The sequence below is a fragment of the Lycorma delicatula genome, chromosome 9 (genome assembly GCF_047948215.1).
Source record: "Lycorma delicatula isolate Av1 chromosome 9, ASM4794821v1, whole genome shotgun sequence".
Taxonomy (NCBI): Eukaryota; Metazoa; Arthropoda; class Insecta; order Hemiptera; family Fulgoridae; genus Lycorma; species Lycorma delicatula.
This window is the reverse complement of record NC_134463.1, coordinates 60,900,483-60,915,042: the sequence shown is the minus strand read 5'-3', so window position 1 is coordinate 60,915,042 and position 14,560 is coordinate 60,900,483. Positions and strand designations below refer to the sequence as shown.

Genomic DNA, 14,560 nt, shown 5'->3' with positions numbered 1-14,560 from the left:
TTTTGCAAAGAGAAATTTTGATGATTTCTCAAGAATGAATATTATTTATACCTCAGTCATTTATGGTTCATTGAATGATAATCCTGCTCTTGTTTAGAGTTAATACAAACTATCAAGTAAAGTTTTGAACTCCTGAGATTCTAGGTCATTGTTTTGAGAACCAAAAGTAAATTTAAATTTATAATTATCAGAGAATAATTACAGCATACAATTTTAAACCTTGATTTAATGACAAATGGTATTGTAATAAGAAAAAGAACTCTGTTATGTAAGTTTTATAATTAATAAATTTTGGTTTTATATATACCCCAGTTGTAATTAATATTACTCTGAGCTTTATTTTTTATTTATGAAAAAAATCTGTGGACAACACATGACTTCCTTGTATGCCTATTAAATTACCTTTTTCTTTTCTTCAGTCATTTGACTGGTTTGATGCAGCTCTTCAAGATTCCCTATATAGTGTCAGTCGTTTCATTTCGATATACCCCCAACATCTTACATTCCTAACAATTTGTTTTACATATTCCAAACATTGCCTACCTGCACAATTTTTCCCTTCTATCTGTCCCTCCAATATTAAAGCGACTATTCCAGGATGCCTTAATATGTGGCCTATAAGTCTATCTCTCCTTTTAACTGTATCTTTCCAAATGCTTCTTTCTTCATCAGTTTGCCACAGCACCACTTCATTTGTCACTTTATCCACCCATCTGATTTCTAACATTCTTCTATAGCTTAAATTTCAAAAGCTTCTAATTTTTTCTTTTCAGGTACTCCGATCATCCACATTTCACTTTCATATAAAGCTACGCTCCAAACATACACTTTCAAAAATGTACAAACCCCAATCTACATTTCATTATCACTAAATTATGGTTGCTATCAATGTCTGCTCCAGTGTAAGCTTTACAGTCGACAATTGATTTCTAAATCTTTGCTTAACCATGATATAATCTATCTGATATCTAGCAGTATCACATGGCTTTTTCCGTGTGTATATTCTTCTGTTATGATTTTTAAACTGGGTATTGGTAATTACTAAATTATACTTCATGCATAACTCTATAAGTTGTTCTCCTCTTTCATTCCTTTTGCCCAGTCCATATTTACCCACAATATTTCCTTACCTGCGCCTTTTCCAATGCTCGCGTTCCAATCTCCAACTATTATTAAATTGCTTTATCAGTTTCTTCGTATACACACTCTACCTCAACATCATCATCATGGGCGCTGGCATGTAGATGATATCAATTGTTGTCGGTTTAGGTTCTGATGTTATCTTTATTACAATGATTCTATCGCTATGCATTTTGAAGTACTCTGCTATTTCTATCTTCTTATTCATTATGAAACCACTCCTGCCTGCCCATTATTTGAAGCTGAATTAATAATTCTAAAATCATCTGACCAAATGTCATTTCCTCTTCCCACCAAACCTTGCTAATTCCTGCTACATCTACTTTTATTCTATGCATTTAAATTTTCTAACCCACCAACCTTTTTTAGATTTCTAAAATTCCACGCTCCGACTCGTAGAATGTTATTTTTTAATTTTCTGGTGACCCCTTCCTTAGTAGTCCCCACCCAGAGATCCGAAGGTACCTCCAGCTTTGTTATATGAAAATGCAGAGAGCTACATTTTATTGCAAAAAAGCAGCTTTAGTTTTCCATTGCTTTCAGCTGCGCAATACTCTGAGAATTGAGTGATGTTGTTTTGGCTGTTTTTTAAGTTGTCCTGACCTACGCCCTTAACGACTACTGAAAGAGCTGCTGTCCTCTTTCAGGAATCACTCCTTAGTTTGGTTCTCAACAGATACCTCACCGATATGGTTGCACCTTTGTTCCAGCTACTCTGTATCACTGAGCACTCTAGCCGCCTCATCATCGGCAAAGTCTCATGATTCATAGAAGGAGTTGCACTGATTATTGGGAAGATAATTATTACTTCAGTACCATTTTTCTTAATTTTAAATATTTTTCTTATATTTCACAAAAAACATAAAGATAATTAAATCCTTATTTAACAAAAAGTTTCAATATTCATTTTTGCAAAATGTTTCTTTTATATTTTGCATTAATGTTTATGGTGTATTGTTATGGCGTTTAAAATAAATTAAAGGATTTACATATTATATATTTCATATTTGTTCACTATCACTAACAGGTGTTTGTATTATACGTGACCGTGAAGTATTTAAGTTATTTATATATATTTTTTGCTTATTTTTTTATCAGTATATTCCTGTAAATACAATATTCAAACAAATTAATCATTTAATATTGTTGCATGTTCATGGTTGGACAAGGATGTTGAGAGATAACACATGTAAATTTCTTAAATATACAATAATTTTTTTGTCTTAAATAAATTACTATGTACAAAATAACTCTGTTATCAGTTGCAAAATACAATTCTGAGTTTACAATAAACTTTACAATAACAAGTAAGATAAAAATTATAAAATTAATAATTTAACTTTATACAACAATTATTTGCTTCAAGTATTTAGAAAAGGAAAGTATTTGGAAAAGGAACTAGCTCACACTTATCAATGAATTATGTCACCTTGTCTCCTGTTCACAACAAACTCAGTGAACAGCTTCCTGTACCTAACCACAGACAAGAACACTATCCCAAAACAGATGCACTTTTTGCACAAACCCCAAAAGTGAAGCACTTTTTGCATGTTTGCTCAACTGTTACTGCACACTCACTTTGAGTGCTCTTGTACACTATCCTCACATTTACTGCACACTGACCTGCGGTTTGCTGGTTCTCAGCAGTATTAGGGCTTGACCTGTATTAGTATTAGATTAGGGCTTGAGCTGTAGTAACAGCAGCCAATCTACCCTTTTGTTCATTCAAGCACAATGATTTCTATTGTCCAAACTGTCAAAAAAAATGTCTAGAATACTGTAGACGGTTCAACAAAGAAAAAATTTCTTTGTTGTTGTTTCTTCTGGCTTTTTCTTTTTCAATCTGTTTGTTGATTCAATTCATTTTCTCTCTTTTTCCTATTCTGAGACTTTCTATTCCTGGAAACTTCTCTCCCATTACAATATTATGTGGTCCTGATCCCTGCAGGGAAAGCCTTGTGATAATCCTGGTCGCCACACCAACCCCTCCTTTCCCCTGATGTGCTTTACCAGTGGTCATTTTTTAGACCCTCTAAACATCATAATCATCAGTTTGGCCTCTGTTAGGATGCCATCGATGCAAATGCCTCAGCAGAAATTTCCATCATTGTATTTACACAACTTTTTATGGTATTCTATATCGTTATTACTAGTCATTTAGATGTGAACTATATAATTTTGTTTGCTATCAGTTTCTTACTATTATTAATAATCAGCCACATTTTTGTAATACATCATTAACCTTGATCTTGCCACATCAGTTATTTTTTTTAAGTTGTTATAAATTCATTATGTTGTTATGATTAATCACACTAATCTCTAAATTAAAAGAAACATTTTTTATCTGAAACACTAGTAGCCTATTTTTCATCCTTTTTTTATACTGAATTTAAAATCAAATCAATTTTTTCCCTACCATCCTCAGATTTTTAGTTATGACCCTTTAAAAACAAGAGGAAAATTTTAACTTTATGATCACGATCTTAGAAAAGTTGTGACATTACACTCATATCGTCAGATTTGGAGGAAGAAGTCAAGATAGGAATGTAAAAAAATTAACATTCTCAAAACATGATGTGAGAATAAAAAATGACATCGCAGAATGTCATTGAAAATTACATTAATTTTGGTATACAATAAAATACTGCTTATAAGTTACTTCAAATTACAATGTATAAGTCTCAAAAGTTTCATCTTTCTAAAATGTATTATGTTAATTATGAGCAGTTATTATTTTTTGACTAAAATAGGCAGTAAAAATGTTGGCTGAAATCACACTCAAGGGAATTTGATCTAGTGAAATGACTCATTACTTATATGGTAAAATTAATTTTAATTATACAACTCTTGTTAACTTGAACTGTGTTAACTTGAAAAAATAATGCGATAACAGTATTTTTGAATAGATATTCTGATTTAGCAAAAAAAAAAAACCTATACAAAACTACTTCCTTCTAGTTCAAAAAATTCTGTTGACCAATGCTGTTTACTCAACTATTTTGTTATTATATAAGTCAGAATCATATCCTCATAAATTCTAGCTGTAAATTTGTTCTTGCTTTGCTCTTCTTGCTTTTGATGCAGAAGTACTTCTGTTGTTTTGTTTGTTTATTATTTTGTGTATATAAAAATTTGATTTTGTATTTTCTTTTTTTTAAATTTGCAATATCATGTTGACCAATTATTGTTGGCAGTTGGTCTTGCTCTGTTTCAGGCTGGCCTGACCTGAAATAGTGTCATTGTTAAATCCTAATGATCAAATGATCATCCAGAAACTTCTGAGGTTAAATCCAAGTAAGGATTTCTCATCTACCATTAAGAAACTATAATTTGATGTCAGCCTGTTTTATTTCTAGAGAAATTGTTTCTAAATAACTGAACTTTAACTGTTGTCCATTCTATATGGCTAAAAAACAGCTTAACAGTAATGATTACAACAAGTTTCTCTCATCTCTTTGTTTCATGCGTATCTATTATTTCACTTAAAATAATTAATTCTCTTTTATCTCTTCCTCAGATTAAGTATTTTATGTATGCAGTATATTATTTTTATCATTTTTATATTTCAAATGGTATTGACTGTTGCATTGTTAGTCATCAATAAACTTCATTTACTTGAAGAGAAATTGCATCTAAACTTTTTTAAGTTTGATGATGTTAAAGAACTGATGTTGTACATTGCTTTGGCTTTTATAATTTTATTTCTCTTTCCTTGCTTCAGTTTCCAAGTTACTACTCTGTGAGGTTTAGTTACAGAACCATCTAACCAAATGGTGATGCAGTTTAATCATCTTACTTGACCCATGTAAAAATTTTTACCTTGCCATTGGTTAGTTTTTGTAGATTTAATTTTTTTTATAATTTTACTTCTTGTTCAAATTTTATGATGTATGCGCTGAACATATATAAACTCCAGACATAATTAATTAAAGGTATTTTAATATAAGAATTATATAATTTCTTCATTAGCTTTTTTCTTACATTGTACTGTTATTATCTGTGTTTTTTACATTAAAAGTTTGTAGGAATTAAATATTACAGAAAATATTTTTTAGCAATTAGTTGTATTTGCTCTTAAAAATATATTGTTATATGTACATAATTCTATTCAATAGTTTTTAATGTAAATATTTTTTTTTATGTTAATTTTTTTTTTGTTTGATGCATGATTTTAATTTGTATGTGTGTTGCTGGTTTCCTACATTTTCTTATTTTTATAAATAAATTAATGATTTTTTTTAACTTTTGACTTTAAACTGTGTTTGCACTCTAATATACAAGTATGTGATTGTTATAACTTCTTTGATACATATATATATATATATATTTTTTTTTTTTATTAATAAAATAGTAAATATTTTACGATATTGGTAGAGTATAGTAAAGTAAAATTGTACAGTAGCACATAAAGACTATGATCTAATTATATTTTTATACAAGAATGAAGTTTCAATTAACATTAATGTTACAGGTAAATTATTTTAAGTTTAATTTTCATTAAAATGCAATAGCATGTTATATTTGCTGAATTTATTGAGTTTGGTGAATGTATTGTTTTTATAGTACCAGAACGATAGTCCATGATAATTTTAAGAGATATTGGTCTTAATTTTTTTTTTAGGACAGGTTGTTTTCTTTCTACCAAATTTCACTTAATATGAATATTTTTGCATTAGCATATTGAGTATCAGCATATACTTTTTACTTTTTCTATCAGCATATTGTATGTAAAACTTCTTTAATTCAGTTTAAGAAGGATAATCTTATGAATTTTTGTAATTACGTGGCTGCCTCTTCCTAAAAGTATGCGTAACATCATTCTGTGATAGATAGAATTGGTTGTTTTACACCTTGCACATCTTTTAAACATATGAAAGCCAGTGAATAATATTATTGTTACTGTATTTAATGCATAATGTAATCGTTTTACCTTAATAGCATTTATTATCCTAATCGTTCATTATTACTGATTATATTTTGTTAAATTTTTATTAATATTTAGGAATTGACTTTGATTCTACTTATCAAACCGATTACTCTTCAATATAAGTAAATGATTATTAGTTATTTATTAATAATAACAGTTTGTTATTTGTTAGATGTTTGAAAGTTCATATGTGTTGTTTTCTCTGAAATAAATTTTATTATATATTTAAAAGTTAACCTTGTCTTGAGCGTAATTATTTTGTAAAGAAGGACCAGTAGGATTCTTCTTCAGTAGAAATGGTTAAATTAAACCAATGATTTCCTCATAATGTGAGATTTCCTCATCAGTGAGAATAAGAAAAAATATTAACAAATATTAAATGAAACTGGAAGTTTATTAAAATTTAAAAATAGAAGATTGATGACCGTTATATGATAATAACAGTTGTTCATTATCTGCTAAAATAATTATATAAAATATTCGTTGTTTGTTTTGTGAAATAATATTTACCGATCATATTTGTAACGAGTATCAAGTATTGAATTTAGTGTGGTTTTATAATTGATTAGGAGGTTTGTCTAAAAACTAAAAATTATAACTAATAATTAGTATGCAAACATTTTCTGTAGTCTTTATATATGTACAGAAAATGTTTGTATCTTCTGTTTTATACATACATATTGTGTAATTTATGAAGTAATAAAATTTTTGTTAATTTTCTATACATATCATATATGTGTATAGTCATATCAAACTACTGTATTAAGAATGTTAAAATTTTGACATGTTTTATATCTGTAAAAAATAATAAGATTCTAATCATTTTCTTAACACTGACAACAAAATATATAGAAATTACAAGGTCTGGCTATAAGGTTACAGGACTGGGTAGCATGTAAAATACATTAAGGATCCAATTATATTTTTTAAACAAAATTAACCATTATGTCCTCAGTCTCTTCATGAAGCTTTGCAAGGGTCTTGAGATATTTTTGGTCGATTGACTTAAAGCACCCATTCACTTTATGACAGCTTTGATATTTAAGAAAACTTTGAACATAGCCATAAATTTTGATTTTTCATCTTCTGTGGTGCAAATAAAACATTTTGAGCTTTTCAGTGCATTGATCACTGTATAGTTTCTGGTTAATATTGAAATATCCAAGTCTCATCATCATACGTAAAAAACCTTTTCAAGTAATCTGGTTTTGTTCCATTTGTTTGTCAGAACAAATTTCCTTCTGTCTTTAATTTTGTTTTACTGCGAGGACTTTTGGCACCTTTTTTCTCCAAATTTTTGTTGTATTCAATTAATTGTGTAAAACTGCTCTCACATCTTCTTGTCTATTTTTACTATAACTTCTATGATTTTAATGTTCAGGTGTTGGTCGCTCCAAATGATTCATTGATTTTCTAGTCATTTTCAACTTTTCTTTTAAGTTATCAGACATTCAACTGGCGAGTTGTTTTTGATCTCATCTTGATCCCTGTAAAATCTTTTGTCACAAAACAACTAAATGTGATAGGCAGTTGTTTTAATAAATCTGAAATGCATAACATTTGAAAATATTCTGCTGGAAATCTCTTGGGTTTAGTGAGAAATTTGAGATTAATACAGCATTAGGAATTCTATTTCAGCAAGACTTGCAGAAACTACTACCACGATTGAACAACTTAGTTAGCATACTGAGATCTTGTTTGAATCTTTGTGATTTATGCATTAGATAAGTGGCCCTTCTGCCATCTTCTGATAAAGACATTTATAATTAATTTTATTCACCTAGATCTGAAACTTAATAGGCAGACCTCATGTAACCTTTATAGGCCAATCAAACTAATATTTTAAAATTAGAAAACTTTTTACTTTGGTTAAAATGTGTTTGGCTATGCCAGGCAGTCTTTATTTGCTACCTGTTAAATTTATGTACCTATTTGCTTTATGCTTCAAGTTGTAAATTATGTATTTAAGTTTAATTTTTTCATATTTGTTAAATATACTATTTATTGCAAAATGAATTGTAAATAACTATATTATGGAAAATTGTGTAAAGGTAATGTTAAAGCATGGCTATGGGCGAAGAGGTGTAAAAGCTGACTGATATTGTGCTTCTGCTTGGGGTATTGGAACTTCCTGTTGTATGTTCATACCTTATCAACCCTTATCGATTCCCTGCTACCTCAAATCACTCTGCTGAAAACCTGTATTACCACTGCCTGTGTATAATGATATGATTGCCTTGAGCTACCACTTAATTACTGTCTTGAGTTGCTACTCCCACTTAGCATTTTAACTTGGTTTGGTTTAATTTGCTTAATTCACCATTAACATTTAATCGATTCACTGTAATATAAATTGCTTGGTATGTTTTAACTAAGCAAAAAACATTTATCTATTTGAATAAAATCTAAATTTTATTTTAAATAAATTATGTGGTGGAAGTAAATTCTAATAAAGATATGTATATATTTTAAATTTTTTACTAACTCTTTTTTTGTATTTATTTTGTTTTTATGAGTTTCATTTTTCACTTTAAGAATTGTAAATATTTTAAAAATGATAAATAATTTCAATTTTTCTATACTTGTATTTATATTTTTTGGCTCGAATAATTCTCACACATAAAAAAATGAAGTTTTATTGCTAATCAATTAATTTTTTTTTTTTTTTTTAATCTTCCACTTATTATGATTTTGTTTTCTAATGTAATATTTTCAATCCTTATATAAAGAATAGAATGAAAATTTTATGGGTTCTTGATATTATTTTGGTAGTTTTGTTTATTGTACTAAAATTTCAGTTGTTCGGTTCTGAAAAAGTGAAATAGTATTCATCTTCAGTAACAAGATGATTTATTGTAATTGTTCATAGTGTGAGAATTGTATAGCCATTTAATATTTTTATTTAGTTATCTAAAGAGTGGGATTTTGTTTCGACAGACAGTGGTAGTTTCAGTGGAAGTGGTAGTGAGGCAGAGGGAAATAATGGTCCCCCGGGTCCAGGTGCTGGGGATCTAGTGTGGGGTGCTGCTCGTGGATTTCCATCCTGGCCTGGAAAATTGGTGGGCCCTGCCCCCACACCAGGTCGTGTTTGGGTCCGCTGGTTTGGAGGTCCTGGCACTGGACCTTTATCTGAAGTCGATCCACAAGATCTTAAGACTCTGTCTGAAGGACTTGAGGCGCATCACAGAGCAAGGAAGAAATTTAGAAAGTGAGTTTTATATTTAAGAAAAAATGGATTATTAAAATGAAAATAATTTGAAATTTGATTTTAAATGATTATAGAGTACATTCTCCCTGTTGATTAATGTTTTAATTATCTTTGAGTATTGGCTACTATGATAACATACAGCCATTTTGGTAACTTTCTATATGTTAATGTGAATGCATCTCTTCAGTAAGTTAAGGTTTCCTTCTCTATCAATACATTAAGAATTTCTTAGGGTTAAATGAGTACATTAGATGTATTGGGACTAAATATAAATGTACTGGTACTGGTTTCACAAAACATTAGGTAATTGGTACACCAAATGTATCTGTTTTTAGTGTTGCAAGGTGTTTGTTAACGGGCACCATTATAATTTACTTGTAAGAGTGAGTTTCTCATTCAGTATTAAAATTTGTTTCATATGTTTTTAAAATAAAAACTTATCAATCTTTTCTAATCTCATACTGAACAGTCTGATTTGAAAAATAGTTAATTATAATCATTCCCTGGTATTTTCAAGTGTTACATTCTCTGGAAAAATGAAAACCACAAATAGTGAGCGCTAACGGTTAATGAAAAACTTTCTGTAAAGTGTAAAATGATACAAACTAATGATATTAGTTATATAAGAATGAATTTGTTATGTATGATTATTTCCAACACTTTTAATTTTTATTTTATACTATATTGTTATTCACTTAAAAAAAAACCCAAATTTAAGTGGATTATTTATAATAATTTATTAAAAGTATTATATTAATTTACATTAATTTATTTAAATTATTATTTATAATAATTTAAATTTAAAAATAAATGCAAATTTAAATGCTTGCATGCAACCATTAAACCTGTCACCAAATTCTGTTTTTATTTAACTTTCATTATTCTAAATTGTTTACTTATTTATAAAAATAAAAAGATAACAGTAATAGAAATGGACTATAAAAATAATTTTCTACTGCTCAAAAATACCTGTTATTTTTTATTGTATCTGTACAATTTTTCTTGTGCGATGCTGTTACATTTTTAATTTCCCATTTCAACTTGATACTTTGTTCCACAGGTGGGTTTAATTTTTTTAACTTAATCATGTATTTTGGTTTTACTGTATGCAATACAGTTTTTTTTTTTAATAGTAATAAATTTTTTAGAGTGATAAATCAAATTTGGTAATTTTCTGTTGCGGTTAAACAAATCTCTTAAAAGCCATAGTATGCATTGAAAGTGGCTATATTATCTTGATTTGATAATGATACGATTTTTGTTACAGGAGTATATTGTGTTTAGTGGATGAAATAAAATGTCTGCTCAGATTAAAATGTTATATTTTCTTGTAATTTTTAACTCTTTTTTAATCGTTTTATAAAACTATGTAATTTATTGTTTGATATGACGTAGTTCAAAATAAAGTACAGTAAACCCTTGATTATCGGAACTCTAGTTATCGGGACCCCAGATTATCTGACCTGTTACTGTGCGTATATAGGCCTACTCGTAATACTGTGCTGCTGTGCATACCAGATTCTGGATGATGCTTTATTGCTCTTTATTTAACAAAGAGAGTAGAGCTATAAAATAATACAATATGCATTTTTATTTCCTTTTAATTCTCAGAAATAATAATATGACATAGCCACCACACAATCTGAACTGTGTGTTTATAATTTCTGTACACCTAATCTTCAAGAAAAAAATTATGAAGGTACATTATTTAATAAATAAATAGTAAATTAATTTATTAAATAATAGTAAATTAGTTTAATAATTGTTTAATAAATTGTTTAATATAGAATTTTTTTAAAAATTATCTCTGCAAACAAACATTTGTAATAGGAAATGAAAACTGATAAGAATTAGGTTTTTTGTGTGATGATTCATAAGTTCATTTAGATTGGATAACAATCGATCTTAAGTCAGTCGTTTTGCATAGTCAGCCAGTAACCTCTTGTTCGTGATATTAATGACACATCATAATGTACTGTGTAAAATTGCACACTGTTATCTATGCCGTACATATGGTATCTGTGTAAATAGTATTGTACATTTGTACATGCATACAGTTCACAAGGTTATGTATTGTAATATTGCTGGTGTGTGATTCAGAAGTTGAGGTTCTTAATTTAAAGAGACATTTTTTATTTGTTTACTATTTTACTGCATATGATACAGAATAAATGTTTAATACTCAATACTGTATTTTGTTGAGTAGTGTTTAATTTTTTAAATTTAAAATGTGTGATAAAACAAAGAGGAAGTGCGTCATCCTCTGTTTAGCCGAAATATATAAAATTATTGAAAGCCTAGATCGTGGGGCATCGTCTAAAAGTATAATGACTGAATACAAGATGGGAAAAAGTATCATTTCAGATGTAAAATTTAGTAGGGAAAAAATAAAAGCTATTTTCCTAAAAATAAATTTGAAAAATCAAAAAAACAACTCAAAATTCGTAAAACTTAAAAAACTGCTGGAAATGTGAATCAAGAAGACGCTGTTTGTAAGTGGTATCTACAGGAACAGTGTGTAGGAGTTCCAATTTGGGGTACTGAACTAAAGCGTGCTGCTGAGAGGCTTGTGGAACACTTATCAATAGAAAGTTTTAAGGTGAGTAACAAATGGCTGTGGCATTTCCAAAACCGCTACGGAATTAGCAATGTTAAATTGCATGGAAAAGCCTTAAGTGCGAAGAAAGAAGGCATGGCTCCATATCGGGAAAAACTTCATCAAATAATAATCAAGTAAGGGTACAAGGAATCACAAATATACAATGGTGATGAGAGAGGCTTATTACAGAAAACTCTTCCAGAAAACACTCAGGCTTTTAAAAATGAAAAACGCACACCTGGTCATAAAAAATAAAAGCTAAGGCTCTCTTCTCTTTTGTTTGTGAATTTGGTAAATTGCTACCGACTAATCGCAGTGATTGTTGGGAAATTGGAAAAACCATGAAAACTGAAAGATCTTATTTTGGCAAATAAAATGCTTGTTCATTACTACCCATCAACAAACGCATGGTTTCATGAAAAGTTTATACCCAAAATATATAGGTTTTAAACAGAAGATCTGGAAGTTACCAAAGACGTAAAAACATTACTCTTACTAGATAATTGCCCATCTCACCCGGACCCATTAGAAAGTCATGATGGATAGATTAAGTGTCTATACTTACTGCTTACTTGTACTAATACAAGTTCTCTTATTCAGCCAATGGATCAGGGAGTGATAGAGGCTATAAAACAAGCATACCAAAAGAAATACTTAAGTGAGGTGTTGGTTATTTTGGAAGAAGATGGTGATGAAATTATTAATGACACCACAGAGAGACACTGAAAAACATTGATTCATACAACATAATATTTGCAGTTTATAACATTTTAGAGGCCAGAAGTCTGTAAAAATTACAACTCTTCAGACTGTTTAGAAAAAACTGTTTACCAATACAGAAACAGAGATAGATCTTCAACAACTAATAGTGCAGAACTTTTATGGGATTTTAAACAAGCTGGGGAGAAGAATGTGACTGAAGATGATGTGAGACTGGCTTGAGAGTGCCGAAGGTGATCCCGGAATGCAAATGCTTAGTGAAAAGGAGATAGCAGATGAAGTGATAGCAATTCAGTAAAAAACAAAGATTGTGATGAAAGTGATAAGGAAAAAAATTTACAGAAAATGTCAAATGTTAGAGGTTGGGTCAGTGACATTCTTGATTTTATTGTGAAATCAAATGATAATTCTTTTTATGAATTCTATGACATTTTAGATCTTTTTGTTCTGTTGTTATAGAAAAATAAAAAAGGCAGTGAAACAAAAAAAAAATTGTGACTTCTTCACCAAAATTCCTACTTCTAGTAGAGGGCTAGTAGGTAAAGATGCATCTATGTCTTCAGTAAATGCAGCTAATAATGAAAAACATGGATGTGACGATCTAGAAATGATGATGCATAAAATGATGGATGACAGCGATGAGCAAGATATATAAATTTATTTATTAATTTTTTCGTTCTTAACATGCAAAGTTCAGTACAGCATCAACCTTTTTATTTCTTCTGAAGTACTGGAACTTGTTGAAAAATTGAATTTTTAGGTTAGGTTTTAAAATTGTAAATTAAGAAAGTTCGTGTTTTTTTTTTATTTTTTTTATTAATAAATAGTTAGATTTATGAAATATGTACAGTGCCATTATTTATTATTTGCAACTCCAATTTGCCATTTCTTATGGTAAGTACAAAATAAAGAACATGCTGTATTTAATTACATTTTTTGTAGTCAAGAGACATCTGCATTCGTATACAGTATTAAATGTATGGTATTAATGTATAATCAATAGGCCTACCATATTTTCGGTATAAACAATTCGTTTCTCCTCACCAACCATTTTTCTAAAACCAATAGTACTTTAAGAAAAGCTTCTTACCGAGATTCTCTGACCAGAATAGTAGTTTATTTTAGAAGGTTTTAAAAATTTCTCGATTATCAAAACTTTTCGGTAACCAAACCGATTTTCCCCCATTTGGTTCAGATAATCAAGGTTTTACTGTATTACAATTTATACTAATGTATAAGTTAGATTACACCTGTATTCTCCTCCATGCAATTTAATAACATGACTTATCATTCAGATATCAAAATTATTCATTAGTGCCCATTTATGGTTCATTAATAAGTTTGTAATAAAAATTGTAGAAAAATGTATAATTAAGTGTGTAATGGTTAGGTAATAGTAGAATAATATTATTTTGAAATTATTTTTGTTTAATTACCTGTATGCATTAGAGTTGCGTCAAATTCACTCATTTATCACCTAAAACTTGCATAAATAATTTTTGTTTTTGTTTACAACAGGAGTCGTAAATTGAACAGTCAGCTTGAAAATGCAATACAAGAAGCAATGGTTGAATTGGACAGGATGAGTGAAACACCTCAACAGGGTCCACCTATACCACCGCAAAGTCTAACCATAACTGATAGCTCCAGTGGACGATCAAGACGTGGGCATCGTTAATTGATGGATGTTATTTTTTAAATCACCATAATTTACTGGTTATTGTTTTTTACATTTGTTAAATGATTTTTTTTTGATAAGACACTTATTTATTTTTTATTTTTTTTATAATTATGTTTTGTTTCCCAAAAAAAAAAATGTAAATTGCTTATTTTTTCATGGTAATTACTGAAATCAATTTTATTGACCTTTTGAAGTATTTTTTATTATTATATCTTGTCATGTCATTAGATATTTTAATTTTAGAGATTTTGTCGCTGAATTTTAGTCAAAATTAGGTACATGTAG

General features: G+C 29.1%; 1 protein-coding gene across 1 annotated transcript in view; it reads left to right on the top strand.

The window, feature by feature from the left end:
* LOC142330091 (uncharacterized) overlaps nucleotides 1–14,346 on the top strand; it is a 579,867-nt gene extending 565,521 nt beyond the window's left edge. Inside the window, exons 9-10 of the mRNA XM_075375149.1 lie at nucleotides 9,005–9,275; nucleotides 14,113–14,346. Of these exons, the coding sequence (XP_075231264.1) occupies nucleotides 9,005–9,275; nucleotides 14,113–14,272 (431 nt within the window). The 3' untranslated portion in view covers nucleotides 14,273–14,346. The remainder of the gene's footprint in view (nucleotides 1–9,004; nucleotides 9,276–14,112) is intronic.
* The last annotated feature ends 214 nt before the right edge of the window (nucleotides 14,347–14,560 follow it).